Source organism: Xenopus tropicalis, chromosome 3 (genome assembly GCF_000004195.4).
Source record: "Xenopus tropicalis strain Nigerian chromosome 3, UCB_Xtro_10.0, whole genome shotgun sequence".
Taxonomy (NCBI): domain Eukaryota; kingdom Metazoa; phylum Chordata; class Amphibia; order Anura; family Pipidae; genus Xenopus; species Xenopus tropicalis.
Genome location: NC_030679.2, coordinates 136795652 through 136821870, shown reverse-complemented (window position 1 = coordinate 136821870; position 26219 = coordinate 136795652). Strand labels below are relative to the sequence as shown.

Sequence of the window (26219 nt, the reverse complement as noted above, 5' to 3'; positions counted from 1 at the left end):
TATGTAGCCTCACAGAACAATAGATTTTTTTCTGCCGGGGTCAGTGACCCCCATTTGAAAGCTGGAAAGAGTCCGAAGAAGAAGGCAAATAATTAATAAATGATTAATAAATGATCCAAAATAAATAATAAAGACCAACTAGGAAGGGAAGTTTGAGAACAAACTTCATGTTGGGTTGAAATCTGATCTTTTGTTGGCTCCACCCACTTTCTCTAACCTTGGGCCACAGTTATTTAGTAAAAACCATTGTACAAATGGTTCCGCCCACTTTTTCTAACCTTGAGTCGAAGTCACCCAGTGACAGACAGTGGGCACCCTGGTATAAATAGTGTGAGAATGACAGCATTTAACATTTAACCCTAACCTAGAATATGTAGTCAGCCAGTGACTGATTGTGTAACGTTTGGGAACCCTGACATAAATAGTGTGAGAAAGGCAGAATTTTAAATTTAAACAAACAAAAAAAAATCAATAGGTCAAGTCTGATTGGCTGTTGGTGGCTCCACCCACTTTTTAAACCCTAAAAATGCAGTCCCCTAGTGACCCTGGTGTTAATACTGTAAGGCAGCAGGTTGAATTTTCCCATTGAAAATCAATAGTTAAAATCTCATTGGCTCTTAGTGGCTCCACCCAATTTTTCTAACTCTGAACCGCAGTTACCTGGTGCCTAACTCTGCAAAGTTTGGGGACCTCAGTATTAATATTTAATGAACGGCAGCAGTTTAAATTTAAACATATGGAGTCTTTAGGTGAAATCTGATTGGCTGTTCTTGGCCCCACCCACTTTTCTAAACTTGTAACATGTAGACATCCAGAGAGAAACATGTAAGTCGCCGGCGGGATGGCAGACGCGGCGGCGCGATTTCGCGCAAATCGCCGAAAAAGACTCGCGAGTCTTTTTCGCCGATTTCCGGAAATCGCCCCGCCGCGTCTGCCATCCCGCCGGCGACTTACATGTTCGCCGGTGGGATGGCAGGGGTAGGCAACTCGGGGAGATTAGTCGCCCGCGAACAGGGAGTTTTATCGCGGGCGACTAATCTCCCCCGTGTGCCAGAGCCCTAAACACACGTAGAGACAGTTATCAGTAAATGATCAGTGTCTGTTTTAGTAGCCGTGACAAGTAGCTGATACTAGTAGCTCCGTGTGTCTTCACCCTTAGCCAATCAGAGCTTAAATGAAAGGTACAGATCTGACATGTAACAGGATTCCGGAAGTGTGAGAGAGAGAGAGAAAAAGAGAGATTTCCTGAAGAAGCGTCTCAGTCAAAGCAAGTAACTGCCAACAATGACAGGCGTTTCAAAATGGCTTCTTTCACTTCCCCAGCCAGCACTGCGTTTAGTAAGATACGGTTGCACGTAAAAGACCCAGTTAATTACATTAATTATAATTATACTCTGTTACACCCTTTATTAGCAGAGCTGCCACCCCCCCCCACCCCCCTATCTCTTTGGAAATTATCTGATTTGGAAGGCTCTCCCCCATTTTTCCAAAATCTCACATCTCTCATCAATGTCCTGCAGTGAATTTCACGCGGGTAGAATTTTTCTGCTTCGGCGGCTTTTCTTCACGTGCGCGTGGCGTCACTTCTGGGGGCGTGCGTGACATATTGGGGACATATTCGCCGGTGCGCTGACTGCTCTGCGTATGTCAGTAATAGTGATGAGCGACTTTTTTCGCCAGGCATCAATTCACAGCCAATTTACGTATTTCGCCATTGGCGAATTGTTTTGCGAAACTTCAGAGAAAATTCGCTGCGGCAAAAATTTTTTTGTGGTTGTGTCAAAATAGGAGTGGCTGACAAAAAAGGGCGTGGTCGCTTTAAAATGGGGTGTGGTTGCGGCAAGATAGGCACGGTTGTGTCAAAAGAAAGGCGCGAATGCTTAAAAAAAGGGCATGGTTGCGACAAGATAGGCGCGGTCGTGTCAAAAGAAAGGCGCAGATGCTTAAAAAAAGGGCCCGGTTGCGAAAAAATGGGCGCGCCCGACAAAAAAAAGACGCGGACAACAAAAAAATCACTCGACAAAGACGTTTTGCGAATTTTGCTAACGTTTTGCGAATTTGCCGGTGAAGCGAAACGGATTCGCTCATCACTAGTCAGTAACATTACTGTATATGTGCGGCCATCTTTAGCCCCCCCAAACAAAAAACTCACCCCCCCCACACCACCTACGTTTGGGCAAATGAATAACCTGTCTAGAGATATATTGGTAATATAGATTAGATTGTAAGCTCTATGGGCCAGAGACCTCCTTCCTAATGTATCTTATACCACATTGCACGCAATCTCTGTGTACTTATACTTATTTATTGTACTTATTATAACACTTGCCCTCCCTGTGTGTATAATGTAAGACTGTACTGCGCTGCGCACCCTCCTAGCGCTTTATAAATAAACTTATATATATATATACATGAGTTATGTACGTTATTATATTACAGGGTTACAGGTTTCAGTGTTGCTATCATTCTGCTAACAGTTCCCATTTACATGTATTAGTAATAACCCGGAGCCCCCCAGGCTCCCCTATCCGGCACCCATTACAAGCGATCTACAATTACACGCTGCGTCTCTCTGAATCCGATAGCGAATTCTCCTTACCGTAAATACTGCATTAGCCGCGCACCCTACCGTACTCCCCTCCTCTGTCCCTCCTCCCGCAGGCGGACCCGGAACAAAAGTAGAGGATAAAAAAAGAGTAGCCGTGGCCCTTGGGAGCCGGTGCTGGGGAGGCGATCCAGTTGGACTCTTACAAGCTGGGCTCCTACGTGCCGAACCGAGCCGCCGGCATGGATGGGAATGTGCAGGAGGAGCTGGAGGCGAGTGATACATGTGCTGGGCTGGGGGTCTGTCTGTGCTGCAGGGGAACACACGGAACTATAACTCCCCGCCTGCCCCCGGGAAGCACGACTTGCGCGGCGGTGAGAGTTGTGGTTTCACAACACCCAGAGCTGATATGTTACAGGTGTCAGATCGTATGTGTCAGACATAGTTATATATATATATATATTATACTGAGGCTTAAGCTACACAGGCTGGCAGCCCAGAATCCTGGCTTCTTACTCATGTTTATTTGTATAGTGCTGATATATTCACTGTACAGCACTTACCCAATCCCTGGGCTGTAGAGCTGACAATCAGATGCAAGAACTGTAAGATTGTAATCAGGCAAATATAATAAGCTGGGGGTGGGTAATATCCCAGCATTGGTTACTGTAGGGGTTGGTTATTATCAGGGTATTGTTCTGCCCAGCATTGGTTACTGTAGGGGGTTGGTTATTATCAGGGTATTGTACTGCCCAGCATTGGTTACTGTAGGGGTTGGTTATTATCAGGGTATTGTACTGCCCAGCATTGGTTACTGTAGGGGTTGGTTATTATCAGGGTATTGTACTGCCCAGCATTGGTTACTGTAGGGGTTGGTTATTATCAGGGTATTGTACTGCCCAGCATTGGTTACTGTAGGGGTTGGTTATTATCAGGGTATTGTTCTGCCCAGCATTGGTTACTGTAGGGGTTGGTTATTATCAGGGTATTGTTCTGCCCAGCATTGGTTACTGTAGGGGTTGGTTATTATCAGGGTATTGTACTGCCCAGCATTGGTTACTGTAGGGGTTGGTTATTATCAGGGTATAGTACTGCCCAGCATTGGTTACTGTAGGGGTTGGTTATTATCAGGGTATAGTACTGCCCAGCATTGGTTACTGTAGGGGTTGGTTATTATCAGGGTATTGTACTGCCCAGCATTGGTTACTGTAGGGGTTGGTTATTATCAGGGTATTGTACTGCCCAGCATTGGTTACTGTAGGGGTTGGTTATTATCAGGGTATTGTACTGCCCAGCATTGGTTACTGTAGGGGTTGGTTATTATCAGGGTATTGTACTGCCCAGCATTGGTTACTGTAGGGGTTGGTTATTATCAGGGTATTGTACTGCCCAGCATTGGTTACTGTAGGGGTTGGTTATTATCAGGGTATTGTACTGCCCAGCATTGGTTACTGTAGGGGTTGGTTATTATCAGGGTATTGTACTGCCCAGCATTGGTTACTGTAGGGGTGGGTTATTATCAGGGTATTGTACTGCCCAGCATTGGTTACTGTATGGGTTTGTTACAATCAGGGTATTGTACTGCCCGTTATTATCAGGGTATTGTACTGCCCAGCATTGGTTACTGTAGGGGTTGGTTATTATCAGGGTATTGTACTGCCCAGCATTGGTTACTGTAGGGGTTGGTTATTATCAGGGTATTGTACTGCCCAGCATTGGTTACTGTAGGGGTTGGTTATTATCAGGGTATTGTACTGCCCAGCATTGGTTACTGTAGGGGTTGGTTATTATCAGGGTATAGTACTGCCCAGCATTGGTTACTGTAGGGGTTGGTTATTATCAGGGTATAGTACTGCCCAGCATTGGTTACTGTAGGGGTTGGTTACAATGAGGGTATTGTACTGCCCAGCATTGGTTACTGTAGGGGTTGGTTATTATCAGGGTATTGTACTGCCCAGCATTGGTTACTGTAGGGGTTGGTTACAATCACTGATTGTAACCAACCCCTACAGTAACCAATGCTGGGCAGTACAATACCCTGATTGTCAATCAGGGTATTGTACTGCCCAGCATTGGTTACAGTAGGGGGTTGGTTATTATCAGGGTATTGTACTGCCCAGCATTGGTTACTGTAGGGGTTGGTTACAATCAGGGTATTGTACTGCCCAGCATTGGTTACTGTAGGGGTTGGTTATTATCAGGGTATTGTACTGCCCAGCATTGGTTACTGTAGGGGTTGGTTACAATCAGGGTATTGTACTGCCCAGCAATGGTTACAGTAGGGGGTTGGTTATCATCAGGGTATTGTACTGCCCAGCATTGGTTACTGTAGGGGTTGGTTATTATCAGGGTATTGTACTGCCCAGCATTGGTTACTGTAGGGGTTGGTTATTATCAGGGTATTGTACTGCCCAGCATTGGTTACTGTAGGGGTTGGTTATTATCAGGGTATTGTACTGCCCAGCATTGGTTACTGTAGGGGTTGGTTATTATCAGGGTATTGTACTGCACAGCATTGGTTACTGTAGGGGTTGGTTATTATCAGGGTATTGTACTGCCCAGCATTGGTTACTGTAGGGGTTGGTTACAATCAGGGTATTGTACTGCCCAGCATTGGTTACTGTAGGGCAGTGATCCCCAACCAGTGGCTCGTGGGCAACATGTTGCCCCCCAACCCATTGGATGTGGGGAAGGGAGCAAATGCTCCTTGTGCCTTGGCTATAACTGCCCCTCCAGCTGCCCAGTATGGGAACCACCACCATAGGGAAAGTGCTACCGAGGTTCATGGGTGCTGTTTCTCCAAACCGGCTGTACAGGCCTCCCCTATATGATCCAGCATGGGAGCTGTTTGTGTAAGGAAACACTCAGAGCTCCACATACTGAGCTGTGGTTTTCTTTTGTGACTGCCGTGCCCTGGGTGACATGCAAACAGCCTGTCATGTTTTTGGCACTGGAGCAAATCCAGTTGAAAGCAAATAAACATTGTGGTCACGGCCAGTGCAAACTGCCTGACAGCGCAGAACTCTGTTTGTGTAGTATTGATCTCTGGGATACAAAGGGCACAAAGGGTGATGATTAAAATTACCCTTGCACTTAACCCAAGTAAATATATATATATATATGTAACACTTTGTTCTGTCAGCTACAGGTATGGAATTAGTTACCCAGAATGCTTGTGGCCTGTGAGTGTGAAGCCGCACACCTTAGGAGTCCTAAGCAGAACAAAACATTAAAGGGGTAGTTCACCTTTAAATTAACTTTTAGTTTGACTGTGTCATTTATCTTTCTTTGGTCTTTCAGTTATTTAGCTTTTATTCTCTGTAGCTCTTCAGTATGGGATTTCATCAGCCATCTGGTTGCTAGGGCCTTGTTTACAATAGCAACAAGGCAGCGGTTTGAATGAGAGAATGGGATATGAATAGGAGAGGGATTGGATAGAAAGATAAGGAATAAAAAAGTAACAATAAAAATGGAGCCTCACAGAGCAATAGTTTCTTTAGCTTCTGGGGGTCAGTGACCCCCATTTGAAAGATGTAGAAAAGAAAGGCAAATAATGCGAAATCTATAAAAAGTAAATAATAAAGACCAACTGCAGAGCTGCTATGTATAGGACATTCTATAACATACTGAAAGTTAACTTAAAGGTGAACCATCTCTTTAAAGAAGGACTAAAGGGAAAAACCACTAGGGTTGCCGATAGCCAATCACAGCCCTGCAGTCACACAAGCAAAGACAGGCTTCAGTTCCCTATCAGGACAAATCATTAAAGGGGTAGTTCACCTTTAACTTTTAGTATAGTGTGTCATTTGTTTTCCTTTGGTCTTTCAGTTATTTAGCTTTTATGCTCTGTAGCTCTTCAGTATAGGATTTCATCAGCTAACTGGTTGCTAGGGCCTTGTTTACAATAGCAACCAGGCAGCGGTTTGAATGAGAGAATGGGATATGAATATGTGAGGGACTGGATAGAAAGATAGGGAATGAAAAGTAACAATAACAGTAAAAATGGAGCCTCACAGAGCAATAGTTTCTTTAGCTTCTGGGGGTCAGTGACCCCCATTTGAAAGATGTAGAAAAGAAAGGCAAATAATGCGAAATCTATAAAAAGTAAATAATGAAGACCAACTGCAGAGCTGCTATGTATAGGACATTCTATAACATACTGAAAGTTAACTTTAAGGTGAACCATCTCTTTAAAGAAGGACTAAAGGAAAAAACCACTAGGGGTGCCGATAGCCAATCACAGCCCTGCAGTCACACAAGCAAAGACAGGCTTCAGTTCCTTATCAGGACAGCCTAGCTGCTGATTGGTTCCTATCCTAGAGTGCTGAGTGCCGCCGCCCCCCTGCACAGCCTGCCAAAGGAAACAGATGGGGGGGGGGCTAGTAGGGTTTTTGGAGAAAAAAAAATCAGCCCAAAACACTACTTTTTAAAGCATATTCCTTCTGTATTTAGATGAGTACAATTCATTGGCACAATGTTGATTTTTACACAATATGTCCACTTTAAACCATTAAAACTCTTCCAGCCCAGGGGACTTTTTTCTCAGACAAGAACCACAATGCTTGATCCATTTCCCAAGTATCCCCCTGCACTATAATCCAGACAGCCACCATTGCTTTTATTATTTCCCTTGTTTGTTTTCTGCAGAGGAGCATTGGTTCAGCCTTGCAATAAAATCCATTGTTCTCTGTCTGACCACAGTCTTCCTTATATCCACCCAAAGCTCAACTGTATTATTGGTATTGTTGTAATTAAGTTACAAAACCCAGCTAAGAAACAGTGATTGGGGGGGGGGGGATTGCTTTGATATCCCTTTATAGGTAAGGCATTGAATGCCGGTTGTTCTGGTTCTGCCGAGAGGATAATAACATTGACATAGGAGTAATGTTTGCTGACACGTGTAGCCTTACTGGTTTGATAGCAGTGTTTATAAATGGGCAGGACTTGCGTGATTGCTTCATGTGATCACTGTATGCAAGGCCTTGGTGGAAAAAAAAATATTGCCACGGAGAATAATCTACTATTATTAGTGGAAAGTGAGTAAAGCAAAGGGAACCGGTCCAGTCCCTTGTGACTTGCGTCTCTTTCACTCGCCAGTGGTGTAACTACCTAGGGAACCTAGCAGGGACATCTTCGGGGATGGGGGCAGACTATGGGGGGGGCAGGTTCAGTTTCTGCACTGGGGCCTGTAGTCCTACTGTCACTGTCACTTGCTCATATTCCTTTCCCTGTTTGCAGCTGGAGAAAAGCATCCGGCGGTTTCGGGAGAAATTTCACGGGAAAGTCACGCTGGAGACAGCCGTCGCGTTAATGAGGAGATTCACCAATAATCATGACCAAGTGTGCAAGTACATCATATTGTGTATGGATAATGGTAAGAACGGAGCTGCTCCATCTGTGCCAATGAACAAGCGCATTGAGGACATCTTTACCCTGTATGGCAACGCATAGCAACCATGCAACAGTTAGCTGCGGATCAGTCTAGCGCAGTTAGTGAAACGGAACCTCTGATGGGCACAAGTGCTGGCATGCTAAGTGTGGGGGGTAAAATTTTACTTCATGGGGCACTATTCACTTGGCGCCTGTGCAAAATGCGCGGTTGTGCTCTCGTCGGCAAATCTGGTGCAATGCAAGGGAGCCCTGTATGCAACGCATGCCTCAAGCAGGTAGTAAATACAGTGTTTGAGACATGCCTTGTGCCCACAGGTGCCCTTTTGTTGCACACCAGCAGGGGCAGTGTATGAGTACACTCATTGGATGCCCACGTGCTGCCATTTTCATGGTGTGGCCACCAGCGTCTGAAAGTGACTGGTTCTAAAAATCAAGTTTTTTTTTTGCTTCTCTTCCACACAGGCTTCTTAATTTCCTAGATACAGGCTGCTTCTCTTCCACACAGGCTTCTTAATTTCCTAGATACAAGCTGCTTCTCTTCCACACAGGCTTCTTAATTTCTTAGGTACAGGCTGCTTCTCCTCTTTCTAATAATAAAACAGTACCTGTACTTGATCCCAACTAAGATATAATTACCCCTTATTGGGGCAGAACAGCCCTATTGGGTTTATTTAATGGTTAAATGATTTCCCTTTCTCTGTAATAATAAAACAGTACCTGTACTTGATCCCAACTAAGATATAATTACCCCTTATTGGGGGCAGAACAGCCCTATTGGGTTTATTTAATGGTTAAATGATTCCCTTTTCTCTGTAATAATAAAACAGTACCTGTACTTGATCCCAACTAAGATATAATTACCCCTTATTGGGGGCAGAACAGCCCTATTGGGTTTATTTAATGGTTAAATGATTCCCTTTTCTCTGTAATAATAAAACAGTACCTGTACTTGATCCCAACTAAGATATAATTACCCCTTATTGGGGGCAGAACAGCCCTATTGGGTTTATTTCATGGTTAAATGATTCCATTTTCTCTGTAATAATAAAACAGTACCTGTACTTGATCCCAACTAAGATATAATTACCCCTTATTGGGGCAGAACAGCCCTATTGGGTTTATTTAATGGTTAAATGATTCCATTTTCTCTGTAATAATAAAACAGCACCTGTACTTGATCCCAACTAAGATATAATTACCCCTTATTGGAGCCAAAACAATCCTATTGGGTTTAATTACTGTTTAAATAATTTTATTAGCAGACTTATGGTAGGAGATCCAAAAATCCCCAGGTCCCGAGCATTCTGGATAACGGGTCCCATACCTGTACAGGCTGCTTCTTCTCCATACAGTTTTCTTAATTTCCTAGATACAGACTGCTTATACATGCTGCTTCTTCTAGAAACAGCTGCCCTTAATGCAGTCTCAGTCTCCTCGAAGCTGCCTGCTGTCACCTTGTGCGCCCAGACTGAAAATGTTTCTACCCCAGGTACACGCTAGTAAGTAGTAGGCAAGAAGCCTACATTATTATTATATATCTATAATGTGAATTATAGATATATGCAAATTCCAAAAAATAAAAAACCTAAAAGGATAGCGCTACCTCCATGGTCCCGAGCTCCCCCTCTGCCTACGCACGTGTATCAGGGGGCTCACTACTAAGTACTTGTTATAACTAATTGTTTGCTTTTAACCCAGCTGCAAGCTACTGTTGCTCGCGCAGAACTGAGATTGTTTTTATGTTTCAGATACTGATCTTGACGTGAGAAATGATTTAAGAAATGACCCTGTTGCAAGAGTAAGGAATCTTATGTTGTCTGCGTGCAGGGAGTGGGGCATAGGGGTACTGATAGTGGGTAGCGGGGAGGGTAGATATGCAGGGGCAGCAGTTGGTCCTGGGTGGTGCCATGGACTTTGCTCTTCCCATTAATCATGTGCTCTTTTTCTCCAACCAGAATGTCATTAACAAAATTAAGAGTGATGACCAAAAAGCAAAGGTAAAATGAAAGAGATTTTGCTACACAAAAGGTACCAATTCCATCAGGCTCATCATAATCTTGTTCTCTCTTTCCCTAGGAAATGCCCAAAGACAAAGATATTAAGGTGAGGATTTCTTTATTTCTTATACGACTTCCCCCTATCGTCTCATGGCTACCTACATTATAATGCCATAGCTCCAACAATCCCTCCCACTGCAGGGTGATACAGTGACACAGACAGGAGGGAGCTATGGGACACAGAGTCTGTCCCTCCCACTGCAGGGTGATACAGTGACACAGACAGGAGGGGGCTATGGGACACGGAGTCTGTCCCTCCCACTGCAGGGTGATACAGTGACACAGACAGGAGGGGGCTATGGGACATGGAGTCTGTCCCTCCCACTGCAGGGTGATACAGTGACACAGACAGGAGGGGGCTATGGGACATGGAGTCTGTCCCTCCCACTGCAGGGTGATACAGTGACACAGACAGGAGGGAGCTATGGGACATGGAGTCTGTCCCTCCCACTGCAGGGTGATACAGTGACACAGACAGGAGGGGGCTATGGAACACGGAGTCTGTCCCTTCCACTGCAGGGTGATACAGTGACACAGACAGGAGGGGGCTATGGGACACGGAGTCTGTCCCTCCCACTGCAGGGTGATACAGTGACACAGACAGGAGGGAGCTATGGGACACGGAGTCTGCCCCTCCCACTGCAGGGTGATACAGTGACACAGACAGGAGGGGGCTATGGGACACGGAGTCTGTCCCTCCCACTGCAGGGTGATACAGTGACACAGACAGGAGGGAGCTATGGGACACGGAGTCTGCCCCTCCCACTGCAGGGTGATACAGTGACACAGACAGGAGGGGGCTATGGGACACGGAGTCTGTCCCTCCCACTGCAGTGTGATACAGTGACACAGACAGGAGGGGGCTATGGGACACGGAGTCTGCCCCTCCCACTGCAGGGTGATACAGTGACACAGACAGGAGGGGGCTATGGGACACGGAGTCTGTCCCTCCCACTGCAGGGTGATACAGTGACACAGACAGGAGGGGGCTATGGGACATGGAGTCTGTCCCTCCCACTGCAGGGTGATACAGTGACACAGACAGGAGGGGGCTATGGGACATGGAGTCTGTCCCTCCCACTGCAGGGTGATACAGTGACACAGACAGGAGGGGGCTATGGGACATGGAATCTGCCCCTCCCACTGCAGGGTGATACAGTGACACAGACAGGAGGGAGCTATGGGACACGGAGTCTGCCCCTCCCACTGCAGGGTGATACAGTGACACAGACAGGAGGGGGCTATGGGACACGGAGTCTGTCCCTCCCACTGCAGGGTGATACAGTGACACAGACAGGAGGGGGCTATGGGACATGGAGTCTGTCCCTCCCACTGCAGGGTGATACAGTGACACAGACAGGAGGGGGCTATGGGACATGGAATCTGCCCCTCCCACTGCAGGGTGATACAGTGACACAGACAGGAGGGAGCTACGGGACATTATTGCTCCCCAAATGTTCTTGATCTTCCTTAGGATTTAGCCAAGAGGATGAACACCCTCCCTCTGACTGAGAAGAACCTGAAGATGTTTAATGATGCAGCAGAGAACCGCATCCCCTCCCGAGACAGACAGTTCGCTTGCAAAGAGTGCGATTTCGTATGGTGGAGGAGAGTCCCACAGAGAAAAGAGGTGCGTGTTGGCTGTACCTGCTTCACCATCACATGCGCACAGACAGCATCCGGCATAGGGGAGACTAATGCTGATGTGATGCCCTAGGCTTATGCCACACTGTGGCCGAACCAACCTGTACCCGCCCCCCGTGGGGAGTGACAGAAATGTACTGCGCTCTTTTCATTTAAAGACGGGTAGTTGGTGAACTATGGGTAACTGTGACTCCCCACTGGGGTGGGGCAATCAGGGTATCTGTGCGACACTACTGTGATGTTGGTAGTAAAACCTTCAACCCCTAAGTGCCGTAGGTCATAGGATCAATGGAGCTGACATAGAAGTACTAACATGCCAGTGCTGTAGATTTTCCATTTCTGGGTTAAATGGAGCCCTATGTCTGCCATGGCTGGCGCTCGAGAATTTTAAAACAAAGATCTAGCCTCTTAAGTGCCAGGACTGAATCAGATATTATGCCAGTGCCCCGAGAGGGAGTTTAGTTCTGAAGAGGTTGAGAGAGTGTTCCCTATGGAGTGTTCCCTATGGACGATTTCAAGGATGGAATGCCATGGAAACAGCAGTGGGAATGGGCGGAGGGACCAGATCAGCCAGGAATGTGTGGAGACACAAGAGATGTGAGGGTTATGTATAAAGGCTGCAGATCAGGTGCATAAGTGCAGTTCTGCTGTCCTTACTGCCTATGTGGCCCCCCAGCCCATCCCTTGTGAATGCAGAGCTGCCAGCTTCTCTGTATTCAGATCTTTGAGCTTAATTTTGTTAACACAAAGCTAGGCAGGGAGCAGACCCCCAGCTAAATACAGACTGTCTAGTCTGCCTAGTCTCCTTAGCCAAGCGGCCCCTCTGGCATTTGCCAGAACCCACAGATTGCCAGTCCGGGCCTGATTTTCAGTACAGAGGCCCAAACACCCCCTACCTGCCCAATAAATAGTGACTGTCTATGGCACCTTACAGCAGCCCCTCTGGCATTTGCCTGAACCCACAGATTGCCAGTCCGGGCCTGATTTTCAGTACAGAGGCCCAAACACCCCCTACCTGCCCAATAAATAGTGACTGTCTATGGCACCTTACAGCAGCCCCTCTGGCATTTGCCTGAACCCACAGGTTGCCAGTCCGGGCCTGATTTTCAGTACACAGAGGCCCAAACAGCCCCCCATAGGCCCAATAAATAGTGAGTGTCTATGGCACCTTACAGCAGCCCCTCTGGCATTTGCCTGAACCCACAGGTTGCCAGTCCGGGCCTGATTTTCAGTACACAGAGGCCCAAACAGCCCCCCATAGGCCCAATAAATAGTGAGTGTCTATGGCATCTTACAGCAGCCCCTCTGGCATTTGCCTGAACCCACAGATTGCCAGTCCGGGCCTGATTTTCAGTACAGAGGCCCAAACACCCCCTACCTGCCCAATAAATAGTGACTGTCTATGGCACCTTACAGCAGCCCCTCTGGCATTTGCCTGAACCCACAGGTTGCCAGTCCGGGCCTGATTTTCAGTACACAGAGGCCCAAACAGCCCCCCATAGGCCCAATAAATAGTGAGTGTCTATGGCACCTTACAGCAGACCCTCTGGCGTTTGCCTGAACCCACAGATTGCCAGTCCGGGCCTGATTTTCAGTACACAGAGGCCCAAACAGCCCCCCCATAGGCCCAATAAATAGTGAGTGTCTATGGCACCTTACAGCAGCCCCTCTGGCATTGGCCAGAACCCACAGATTGCCTGTCCGGGCCTTGAGGTATCATATGGAAATCAATGGAAGTTTATTTTTTAGTAAGGGAACAATTCATTCAGCAGAGTGGTAGTCAAGCTTTATAGAATTGTATTTGCATGTTAAACTAAGCCTCAGTCCCATTCTAGGTGTCCCGGTGTCATAGATGTCGAAAGAAGTTCGACCCGGTACCCGAAAACAAGATGTGGGGGATCGCAGAGTACCACTGCCCCGTCTGCAGGCGCATGTTTAGGTAAAGTGGCCCCTTTCCCTAATTGCACCCTACGTGGGCCCTACACTCCTCTTCCCTTTCATCTCTCCCTTTGCTTTTATCTCTGTAGCCTCATCCTTCTTTAGGGAAACAGCACACAGGGCACTTTCTGGTACAGGGACTGGACCCAACTGGACCCATTATCCTGAATGCTTGGGACCAAGGGCATTCCTGATAAGGGGTCTTTCCGTAATTTGGATCTTCATACCTTAAGTCTCCTAAAAAATCATTTAAACATTAATGAAACCTAATAAGATTGTTCTGCCCCCAATAAGGGGTAATTATATCTTAGTTGGGATCAAGTACAGGTACTGTTTTATTATTACAGAGAAAAGGGAATCATTTAACCATTAAATAAACCCAATAGGGCTGTTCTGCCCCCAATAAGGGGTAATTATATCTTAGTTGGGATCAAGTACAGGTACTGTTTTATTATTACAGAAAAAAGGGAATCATTTAACCATTAAATAAACCCAATAGGGCTGTTCTGCCCCCAATAAGGGGTAATTATATCTTAGTTGGGATCAAGTACAGGTACTGTTTTATTATTACAGAAAAAAGGGAATCATTTAACCATTAAATAAACCCAATAGGGCTGTTCTGCCCCCAATAAGGGGTAATTATATCTTAGTTGGGATCAAGTACAGGTACTGTTTTATTATTACAGAAAAAAGGGAATCATTTAACCATTAAATAAACCCAATAGGGCTGTTCTGCCCCCAATAAGGGGTAATTATATCTTAGTTGGGATCAAGTACAGGTACTGTTTTATTATTACAGAGAAAAGGGAATCATTTAACCATGAAATAAACCCAATAGGGCTGTTCTGCCCCAATAAGGGGTAATTATATCTTAGATGGGATCAACTTATACTAAGGCATTTCAGCAGCTATCTGATTGCTGGGGTCCAATTTAACCTAGCAACCAGGCAGTGGTTTTAAAGAGAAATTGGAATGTGAACCGAGGAGGGTCTAAATAGATAGATACTTAATACAAAATAATAATAATCAATAATAATAATCTGCAAAGGAAGGCAAATAATTACAAAACAATAACAACTAAAACAGGAAGACCAATTGAAAAGTAGCTAAGAATAGGCAATTCTATAACATACTAAAAGCTGATGTGAAGGTGAACCACCCCTTTAACAAACAGGGGTTATTAACAAACTAGGGTTGCAGAATAATAAATAGGACCAAAAGGGTCCTGCTCGAAAGAGCTTCCAATCTTATGTACAAAGATGGCTGCTCCCTCCCTGATCAGTTTCATGAGTCAATCACTTATGTTTTCCTTGCATGTTCTGTGGCTCAGCACAAGAATATATTATAGAATATATACTATAGATGACATTATGATACGTTGGTGTGCCTCCCATACAGACTTATGCTACTTCTCTAATTTCTGTCTGTCTTTTCCCTAGGGGTTTCGGGCAGATAGAAGTCAGCAGTCCGTGTTATGTGTGTAGAAACCCTGTGCTGCCCAGCTGTATCCTCCCACCTCGCCGGAACCAAGGCCCTCGAACCCGCAATACTCACAGCTGTTTAGCCGAAAATTGTTACAACCGAAGAGGTGAGTAGGATTCCACAGGGGGAGGAAGGAGAGATATTGCAAGGGGTGGGCTCTATTTACCAAGCACGTCCTTCTAAGCTGGCCATACACAGTCTGACAGTAGATGCCAATATGGCCAGTGTTTATAGGTCCAACTCATAAGCCCGCCAACGGTTCACCACATCAGGCTGTTGATGCAGTTTTACCCCAAAGGACCATTTGGGATCCCATTGGCTTGGGAATGAATGACTGGATCAGCCCACTTTAGCTTATGGCCATATCGGCCACTCATTTGGTGAATCTTTACAGCCATAGCCAACTCTGATCTCTTTAATGCCCTCCTTGCAGTACCCTTCGTTGCTGGCCTGCAGTGCGCCCATCCAAAAAGCCGAATCATGAACCAGCTCCCCAAAGTGCTGCACCCCAGTGAGCCCCACATCAGTACAGGCTCCACCATAGCAACCTGCCTGAGCCAAGGGAGTCTGACCGAAAACGATATTGATGACATCATACTGGACGATATCAAGGAGGAGGAAGAGGATGAGGGAAGTGATGACAGTGATGGCTAAGGACACGTGTTTATTAGGTACCCGCTGGCCGAGCGTAAGTGGAGAGTGGCTTGGCCAGACCGAGACCAAAGCCCAACACTGTCAGAGCCTCTCCATATAACCTGTAGGCCACTGGCTTGCTTCTGTTTAATACTTATCTCTCTCCTGGCTGCAGATTAGAACATACTCATTTCTATTTCAGTTCCTGTAATTTCAGTTTATCAGTGTACCTAGTGCAGACGAAAGCTGAGTCACATTGGCTTAGCCAGCAGAAGTGTAGGGACTACGTTCCCATAGTGCCTTAATCTTTTTCACAAGTAACCAGAACTGGTCCATACAACTCACACTTCATATATCCTTCACCAGCAGGACTTCATACTCGTCTTAAAGCTTCATTTGCTCCATATATTTATCAATATAATCTTTTACTTTAAAGCCTTATCCTGCTCCACAAAGTCCTCTTGGCTCTCCATGTAAGCCTTCCCTATAGACCTTGTTGCTGCAGATATTTCCTATCTATAACCCCTCCCTATAACTCCTCCTATTGCTCCATATAACCCTTCCCTATAACTCCTCATATTGCTCCATATAACTCCTCCCTATAACTCCTCCTATTGCTCCATATAACCCCTCCCTATACCTCCTCCTATTGCTCCATATAACCCCTCCCTATAACTCCTCCTATTGCTCCAATTAACTCCTCCTATTGTTCCATATAACTCCTCCCTATCACTCTTCCTATTGCTCCATGTAACTCCTCCTATTGTTCCATATAACCCCTCCTTATTACACTTCTGGTCAAACTCCTCCTACTTCTCAAAATGACACTTGATTTAGGTGCCTGTAGCAGAAGCCAGAGTTAGACATGAATGTAGCACTTATTGCTTTTAGCAGATTTGCGTCTGCATCTTTTGCTGCAAAAAAAGCATTGGCACTTAAGCCCCCTATAAGGGTCACTTTCCATTTCAGTTTCTCTTTTTTGAAGATGTATATATTTGAAAAAAAAAATTGTTCTTGCTATCTTAACGTGTTTTTCTGAAATGCAAAGATTTTTCAGAATAAAAAAAAAAAAAAATAAGACTCGAAAACTCGATTGACCTTTATCTGAAACCATGAAAAGAGATAAAAGATTCATATATGGAAAATGATGATACATGGGATTTACAGTGTATATAAACTCTTTATTATACATACATGGCAATGACCATTATAAGATGATCCTGAGCAATGGATCAGTGCTAGGGTTACCCCCACCCTCTTATTAAAACCTCACACATATACTGTATCTACATCGCACTTGCCCAATTAACACTGCTGCAGCCTGCACTGGTTTTTGCATCAGATCAATAGCCATTGAAAACAGATGTTAAAGGGGGTATGTGTGTGTGTGAGAGAGCAGAGATGTCAAGTGATCCCATATCATTGGGGGTAATAGAGATCCGCTTTTTTGAGGCCTTATTTCATGCCATAGGGTTACTTGATGTCTGTGCAGGGTGAGTCTAGTCATTATACATTTGGTTTGATCATCATGGACACCTTCTTAAGAGAGTAGGCACCACCGCGAAATTCAGCCCAATACACTCCATCTTGGTAGCGGCTCCGGTAATGGCCTCCCCGGTACCATATCCCATTGAGGTTGGAGTGGGCACACATGTTGTACCACCAGCCGCCCTTATGGAAATGGGCACAGTTACCTTAAGAAAGAAAAGATGAAGTGAAATTCTAGCGGGCATCATAACTGCAGGGAAATGTCATCAATATAACTTATTCCCATGGAAACTTATTGGCAAGGTTGGTATTAAAAAAAGGGACTTGTTGGACTACAATTTACAGAATCCCTCAGATGCTGAAAGTTATAGTTCAACATAACATGCCTGACACAGATAGGGTTCCCTATAAAAACAGGCCAATTAGCAAAAAAAAAAAAAGGAAACTGGACAACTGATTCGCCCATATTCTGCAATGGCTCTGCCATAGGCTCCTGACTGGACACCCCCCGATGGTGGCCCTAGTCAAGTACACTTGAGATTAGAATGCCTTTTATCTCTACTAAGTTAGAAATAAACAAAAAATGAGATAACCGACACATCCTTAGCTCCGGGTCTGGTAACCCATTGCAACAAATCAGAGAACTCCTAGTAGAAGTATATTACTAGTTGAGAGTGGGGATGACTGGCAGGAATAACCACCTATCTTTCAAAGGTCACAGCCTATGCATTGTATAACGAATAGGGTTGCCACTTGGCCAGCATTGAATCTGCCTCATTGGTAAAAATGACCCTTGGTGAAGACTAGAGGGCAAGTATTTTTCTTCCAAAAAAGTTGCCAACCCTAACTGTGGCCTTGTACCTCACCTGTGTATGAGTCCCTGTCCTTGTCATTGGTGCTAAACTGTTTGTCACTGTGCCAAGAGAGGGAGTCCCCGGCGTTGCCACGGTAATGTCCAAGGCGCAACCTATAGAAATCGCTCTCCGATTCCAGACGAAAGTAGTCATATTCAGCTTTTGCATGACGGCCCTGCCAGTCTTCCATGATGATGAGGAGCTTGAAGCTTCCCTGGCTGGCCAACCAGTAAATATTTTCCAGACCCAACCAGTATTCACCATTAAGGTTTCCAAATCCATGCTGCAAAGAGGGAGATGCACAAGGTAAGAAATCTGGGACAAAAATTTTATGACAAATTCTCCTACTAGTACAATGGAGTGACCGAGGTGCAAAGGGGGCTGTGAAATGCCAATGTTAAACCTTGGTGCCATTTAAACTACTCTATAAGACACTTACCCACAGCTATTCAATGGATTATACCAGTTCTTCTATATAAATATTGTAGATAGACCGTACTCATCTAAATGGAGGAAAACAATGAATTCCTCATAGGCAGTTTTTTTTTTTTGTAATATATGATTGGTTTTCTAGCTCACCACAAAACTGACATGTTTTGCCTACATATCTCTTTAGGCCAATCAGGCGAATAGAAAACTAAATAAGTAACCTACAGTAGTCTAAATCATGAATTAATATTTATTGATATATATCAAATTGCCTATTTTTGAAAGGCTGAGGTGGTTTGGTGTGCTGTTAATTTCCTAACAGTTAGTAACCCAGAAAAGGTGGACTCACCTTGTAGCTATTCCAATTAGTAAAAAAGTTTGTAGTTCCATCTTGACGCCTTTGGATGACAGTCCACCCTCCACCAGAGAGATCCTGCTCACACCATGCTTGCATCACTTGGTTCCCTCCATGTGGCCTCAGCAAGTAAATACCGCTGGACTTTTGATTTCCACGCAGGGCATCCTGGCAGTCGGTCCACGGTCCTGTCCAATAAGATGCCACATCTACATTACATGTACTACTTTGATCTTCTCACTTTCACATATTTAACTCTTCTGCTCCATTAAAGTAGTGAATGAAGTATTGTAGTTAGCTCTTGATAATGAACATTCATCATATACTATAGGGCAAAAATGTATGGGCACCACTTGTAATTACTGGAATTGGCTATTTAAGCCACACCCATCATGCCACTACATTATACAATGACTTTATGGACAATTCTGTGCTTCCAAACATTTTGGGAAGTCCCTTTCCTGCCTCTGTGTAAAAAAAAAAAAAAAAAATGTCCTTACACAACTAGTTTGCAGAGATTGGAGAGGAAGAATTTGATTGGCCTGCAGAAAGCCTTGACCTGGACCCAACCAAACACCTGTGGGATGAATTGGAAGCTGGGGCTGATGGCTCAACATCAGTGCCAGATCTTACATATAAAGCAAATCATCTAGTGCAGGGATCCCCAACTTTTTTTTTCCTCTGTAAGCCACATTCAAATGTTAAAAGTCAGGGAGCAACACAAGCATTAAAAATGTACCTGGTGGTAACAAATAAGGGCTGTGGTTGGTTATTTGGTAGCCCCTATGGGGACTAGCAGCCTACAGGAGGCTCTGTTTGGCAGTACAACTGGTTTTTATGCAATCAAACTTGCCTCCAAGCCAGGAATTCAAAAATAAGCACCTACTTTGGGGCCCCTGGGAGCAACATTCAAGGGGTTGGTGAGCAACATGTTGCTCCAGAGTCACTGGTTGGGGAACACTGATTTAGTGGAATAGTAGAAAGTAGTTGTGGAGAGCACTGATCTAGTGGAATAGTAGAAAGTAGTATTGGAGACCACTGATCTAGTGGAATAGTAGAAAGTAGTTGTGGAGAGCACTGATGAAGTGAAATAGTAGAAAGTAGTTGTGGAGACCACTGATCTAGTGGAATAGTAGAAAGTAGTATTGGAGACCACTGATCTAGTGGAATAGTAGAAAGTAGTATTGGAGACCACTGATGTAGTGGAATAGTAGAAAGTAGTAGAGGAGACCACTGATCTAGTGGATTAGTAGAAAGTAGTAGTGGAGACCACTGATCTAGTGGAATAGTAGAAAGTAGTAGAGGAGACCACTGATGTAGTGAAATAGTAGAAAGTAGTTGTGGAGACCACTGATCTAGTGGATTAGTAGAAAGTAGTAGTGGAGACCCCTGATCTAGTGGAATAGTAGAAGGTAAAGGTGTTTTAGCTGCAGATACAGGAACAACTTCATGTTGGTAGTTTATTGTCCGCATACTTCAGGACATACAGTGTAACCTTTTTATAATATGTATATAAAACATTTGAATTTGATACTGAAACCTCACTTTTATATATTGTGCCCTTTTCAGCTCTAACATATACCTGTAACTAGTTTCAGCCTTGCTTTCACCCAACATTCCCCATAACCCACAGATTACTTGGTTATGTGTAAGCACCTAATGACTCAGCGGCCTCTGTTATTACCACAGAAGGTAAACTGGTTGTCTGAGCAGGGCCTTGTGCGACTGGAGAAACTTTCTTCTTGTCCAAAGTGATTTCCATTTGATCTGCCTGTATTCCAGCACTATGTTTCTGTCTGGCGTCTGAGCCACTGGGGGAACCACTTGTCAATACTGACTGTGCAGGATTCTTTAAGAATAAAAAAAAGTCATTATAACAGTCAAGAGGTCAAGTTAGGTTGTATGATTTACTTGAGAAAACTCATTGAACATAATGTTTTAAGAAGTTCTGGCTTAACGTACTCTCACCTGGCCAGCTTGCTGTTGAAGATTATTCTGTTGGCAGAGTTCTTCTAAACGAGCTATGGTTGCACTCTGATTGTTAATTAAGGATGACAGGAAGTTGTATTTTTCCTGGAGTTCTTTGTACTTGGTTGCCAACTTTAGCACTTCAGAAGTAGTATTCAATTCTCTCTCCTCCCCCTTGGAGACTTCTGTTGACTCATTTTTTTTCTGCAGAATCTCATGGAAGAGCTGAGTTTGAAGGTTGCTGAGCCTGGAACCCATGTTCCTGTTTTCTTTGCGGAGTTGTTCCATTTCCATGACCACATCATGGTCTACTTCAGCTAGCTTTTTAAGTTCTTCAATCTCAGTCTGCTGGCGACTAAGCTCTTCCCTTAATACCTGCACCTCGCTTTTGTTTACACCCAGTGAAATGGGAACCCTTCCTGTACTGATGCAGACAGCACCACTCATTTTCTGCTGCGGTACCACAAAGGTGTAAGTGCATCTAGACTGGGGTACTTCACTGCTTTCTGAATTATCGGTGGTTTGCTGAAAATGGCCAAGCAAAGGTGCCACCATCAGCATAAGGAGCCAAAACAAGTTCATTCTTTATGATGGGCACACAATCTAGGGAGATCTTATGTGACAACTGTAAATGAATACAACAGAGGATTATGAGAAGAATGTGATCATGATAATTCTTCAATACATACCTGTACAATATTTCTGGTATTTACAGTATATAGCTCCAACACATTTCTGTAGTGTTTTAGAGATATTTATTCACACCAGTCCCTGCCCAGCTTACAATCTACAGTTCCCATCATATTCATACAGATATTATTATGTTCATACATATTATGGTCAGTTTTATCAGGAGTAAATTAACCCTTCTGTATGTTTTTGGAGTGTGGGAAGAAACCTGAGTACCTTAAGGAAATCCAAACAGACACAATTAGAATATACAAACTACGTGCAGATATTACAGAAGCCAGAATCAAACTCAGGACCCCAGGGATCCAAGGCAGACATGCTACTCACTGTCCTACCGTATATCTATATCTAATATCCATATATTTATTTATATGAGGAACATTTGATTTAGTATCCTTATCCAGTAGCAAACTTATACAGTGTATCCTGATTAATGATCAGCCAGTAGGTGACTATCAGCTCAGAAATCCATCTACATCAAATAATCAAAATGACAGGAGGGGTGGTGACTTTGCCTCCAAGATTCATTATAAGCAGAGTGCTTTGGAATGCTCCACCATCACCTCAAGTCAGCTTTTAGTACTAATATATAGGGTTTCATAGAAGGAAGGTAGAAAATGGTAGAAGTTAAAAAGAGAAATAAACATCTGGAGTCCAGAAGGCTGGGTTTGGGTAAAATTGGTTTATATAAGAATTTGGTGCAAACATTAATACAAATCCACACATTAGTGTAGTTTTAAGGTTCATGATCCCCCTTGCAAACCTATATTTGGTCAGGCCCTACTTACATGACAACTCATTCACTTGTGCTCTCTCTATAAGAGTCCTTCCCTACCTTCTTCTATACACTCAGTCCTACTGTCTGGAAACCTAAATACTATTGGTATTTTAATTTATCATACAACAAATGAAGGACTAGTGTATACCATATAAGTAATAGTAATGTGGTCTCACACTACTGATGATAAAGTCATTACGTATAATAGACCCTTTCACTATAACATTAACATTAACATTTATTTATAAAGCGCCAACATATTCCGCAGCGCTGTACAATAAGTGGGTTACATACATTGGATATACAGAGTAACATATAAAGCAATCAATAACCGATACAAGAGGTGAAGAGGGCCCTGCCCAAAAGAGCTTACAATCTATAATGCTGGTAATCCTGGGAGTACCATTACGTTGAAATATTTGGGTTCTAAGTAAACACTTGGGTAGACCGCCACCATCATGTGACTATTGTTTTCATCTATGACTCTCTAAGACACTGTGCATTCGCACACATTCTTCCCGCAACCCTGCTCATTACTTGAATTGGCTTCATTCCAACAGATAGGATGTAGATTAATACACTTTGTAGGACATAATGGTAAACAGTGTTTATGTTTCATATAGTTTTTCAGCTTGAGTCAAAAATGGATTGTTTTGAGAGAGCGTGGGGCCAAGAAACCTGATGATGCTTCCTTCGGGGAACCTGAAAAAAGTTGAACTGAGGGACAGTATCTGTAGATCCATGGATTAAACATGGCAGCTGGACTCTATCAACTGTATTTAGCAGGCTGCTCAGCCCACTATTTTTTTTAATGTTTGCTCTACAATAATCCTATATCCTTATCTCAGTGAAGACTTTTTGATATATGCACGTACCTAGGTAGGGTCTTCCTTCTCCTTCTTCTTATAACTTGTTGCTCTTGTTCCCAGCAAGAAGTTCCACAATGGTTTTACACTGTTTGGGGTATTTTCTTGCTTATTTTAGTACAGCCAATCGGTAGCTGCATTTAGGTTCTTGCTACAGTTTCAGTCTCAACCCCTACAACTATTTCCCAGAAGAGCAAGGAACATCTAAAAGCAGAAAGAGAATTTTGCTGTGGAGAGTGGAAATATGTCGGATCCAAGAATGTCAGGGCTGGTGCTTGTGGTTAGAAATATTACATTGCTTTTTGGAACTGCTATAATATCTGTGTATATGCTACCAGTGGAAAATATGTGCTACAGGGCCAGGGGTGCGTTATTAAATTCCTGGATTTGAAAACAATCATGTCTGAGGTATGTTTTTACACTGTGCTTGTTTTCTTTATGAGACCCAACAAGGTTAATTACCAGTTATGACTCCCCAACTCTAACTTATATTTATTTGGCTGCTGAAGGCCATGGCCTGGGTGAAAGCCAATCTATTGAGAGGCTAGATTAATTAGGGTTATTGTTACTTCTGTTTTGCTAATGTAGCTGTTAATCCACCTTATTTATGTCAGGCATGAGCTTGGACCCACAGGAGGAAACCTAATATCAATGTTATTCTGGGTGCATACTGGGACCTTCTTGCCCCCTGCTCCTATTATTAACAATAAGGCATCAAAGAGCACCATATACAAGAGCCAACTGCTTGGAGAGTCCTTTCGTATAGCTCTACCCCTGCCCCTAGGCACATGTGGACCTGTACTACTCCAACATCACTGCTAGGGCTCAACATACAAACTGCTATTTTAGATCTTCTGCAAACAACATTCTCAGCACCCCTCACATTACAGGGCAAATTAGTAAGGAATGCAAGTGCAGAAAGGCATCATGGCTGACAGATACAAGATAACGTGACAGTCGCCAGGCCCGGGTAAAGGAGCTGCATCCTGCTCACAGGTCCAGAGGGGTCGGAGTTGTTTACACCACAAGGTTAAGAACCTCTGCAGGCACAGGGGTGAATTGAGAAATTAACCCCTAACTGCTCAGTAGCCATTTTCTTCTCCAACCCAAAGAGTACATATCCCCTTAGCGTTAGAATAGGATGTACATGTGTCTAATTATGTGTATAGTGTATACATTTTGTCATACTCTTGTTGTTTTTATTAGACCCCTCAGCTCCATTTGCTTTACAACTCAAAATCCCTTATGAACTGTACTTTAGAGGTAGAGGATGGATGGTATCAGGAACTGCAACGACTACTGGTCCCTGCAGCAAAATCCGGGGACCCCAAATCCTGGATACATAAAAACTGAAACCATACATCAGTCACCCAAAGCAGACACTGCAGTCCTGGAATCACGTATATCCATTACTGCAGGGCAATAGGGGTGTTATAGGTGAGGTGAAGAAAGCCCCCCCAACATCAAAAGGACCTCTCAGCATCAAAATATAATTGCTATAACTTCAACTGACACAACTTGGTATTGTTTTAAATGTAATATTCTTCAGTGATAACCAACCTGTGACCCTCCAGTTCTGGTAGAACTACAATTTCCAGAATCCAAGTTGGGTTTACAGTTTGGCCAGGCACAGTCTGTAAATATGTTACTTCGTTGAATAATTTCACTTTATATATGCACTGGGTAACTGAGCTGGATATAGGAAAGAAGAAAACACTGAATTTAGATCTTTCAGTTTAGAGAGAGAAAGTTCTAAAAGGTTTTTTTCCTGTTAAAGGAAAATCCCTTACCTGGTCGCTGTGTAGAGGCAAAGGCAGGAATCTATTCCATGGATGCTCCCTGGGATGGGACTGAGCCGGAGAGGGAGGGAGAGACTGTTTATTTAGGATTGGCGGCTGCTGTATAATGAACTGTAATCTCTAAGCCTGACACCCCCCCAATATGCAGGAATGTGCCAATTTGTATGGGTGTCACACTCACGCCAGCGCACTGTCCCCACAGAACTGCATGTCTTGTTACTGGGGTTAAGCTAACCGGAGAAGTGAATGTTTGTGGAAGTTTGCAGTTGGTCACTTTTTCTATTCCTATTTTATTTTTTTATGTGGTTGCCAGGGTCAGGGTTATATCAGCATTATAGTGAAACCGGATATTTACTGAGTCTGGTTCTTCAGTGCTAATATTATTTAGTCTTGCTTGTCTTTCTATTCAGTTCAGCTCCTATTCATGTTCAAGGCAGCCTGCCAGATTGCTTGGGCAAATGGGACCATAGCAATTAGAAATACGAAACTGGAGATCTGAAGAACAAAATGATTTGGGGGTCCCCTGGGGTAGCAGCCTTGGTGGGCCTCTCAAACCCCAGTCTGACCCTGACAACACATAAAATGTGTCTCTTTTTTATCTGGGTGTGCAGTGGTAGTGAATACAATATTGCGAATATGTTTTGTTTCAGTTTGTTTTGTTAGTGGATCATATTGTGATACAATTAGCTGCATTGTGTGTGCATTCCTTATATACTATCCAGCAGCGGATGTGTCAAACCAACTAGATCAGGGCTTTCCCCCTCCTTTCTGGTTGGTGTGACTGCTTACCTTTATGTAAGATTTAAATGGTATAAGTACTAAGAGTTACTGGCCCTCTGCATTGTTCACACTTCAGACCCAGCATTATGTCACTGTGTGTACTGCCTGCCCTATGCTGCCTGTGTGTGCCATACTCTGCCTGCCCTATGCTGCCTGTGTGTGCCATACGCTGCCTGCCCTATGCTGCCTGTGTGTGCCATGCTCTGCCTGCCCTATGCTGCCTGTGTGTCATACTCTGCCTCCCCTATGCTACCTGTGTGTGTCAAATTCTGCCTGCCCTATGCTGCCTGTGTGTGCAATACTCTGCCTGCCCTATGCTGCCTGTGTGTGCAATACTCTCCCTGCCCTATGCTGCCTGTGTGTGCCATACTCTGCCTGCCCTATGCTGCTTGTGTGTGCCATACTCTGCCTGCCTCATGGTGCCTGTGTGTGCCATACTCTGCCTGCCCTATGCTGCCTGTGTGTGCCATACTCTGCCTGCCCTACCCTGCCTGTGTGTGCCATACTCTGTCTGCCCTATGC

General features: G+C 44.2%; 2 protein-coding genes across 5 annotated transcripts; one reads left to right on the top strand and one right to left on the bottom strand.

Annotated features, from left to right (window-relative positions):
* The first annotated feature begins 2674 nt into the window (after positions 1–2674).
* On the top strand, positions 2675–16768 carry shfl (shiftless antiviral inhibitor of ribosomal frameshifting). Its single transcript, NM_001097193.1, is given in 9 exon segments — positions 2675–2817; positions 7784–7919; positions 9685–9734; positions 9892–9933; positions 10013–10039; positions 11468–11623; positions 13473–13576; positions 15015–15163; positions 15491–16768. Coding segments are annotated over 9 exon segments (915 nt in total). The 5' UTR covers positions 2675–2787; the 3' UTR covers positions 15712–16768.
* An 82-nt stretch (positions 16769–16850) lies between these two features.
* On the bottom strand, positions 16851–25139 carry angptl6 (angiopoietin like 6). Of its 4 annotated transcripts, XM_004918821.4 has the most exons (8): positions 24909–25139; positions 24679–24810; positions 23128–23322; positions 20785–21409; positions 20473–20665; positions 18811–19004; positions 18045–18315; positions 16851–17384 (listed from the first exon to the last, which is right to left on the bottom strand). In XM_004918821.4, exons 4-8 carry the CDS (start codon positions 21364–21366, stop codon positions 17197–17199), a joined length of 1428 nt encoding a protein of 475 aa, XP_004918878.1. In that variant the 5' UTR covers positions 21367–21409; positions 23128–23322; positions 24679–24810; positions 24909–25139; the 3' UTR covers positions 16851–17196. The 4 variants fall into 4 exon arrangements, with proteins under 4 accessions (XP_004918878.1, XP_004918879.1, XP_002934385.1 ...); XM_004918822.4 differs by lacking the exon at positions 23128–23322; XM_002934339.5 differs by lacking the exon at positions 24679–24810.
* Between the last annotated feature and the right edge of the window lie 1080 nt (positions 25140–26219).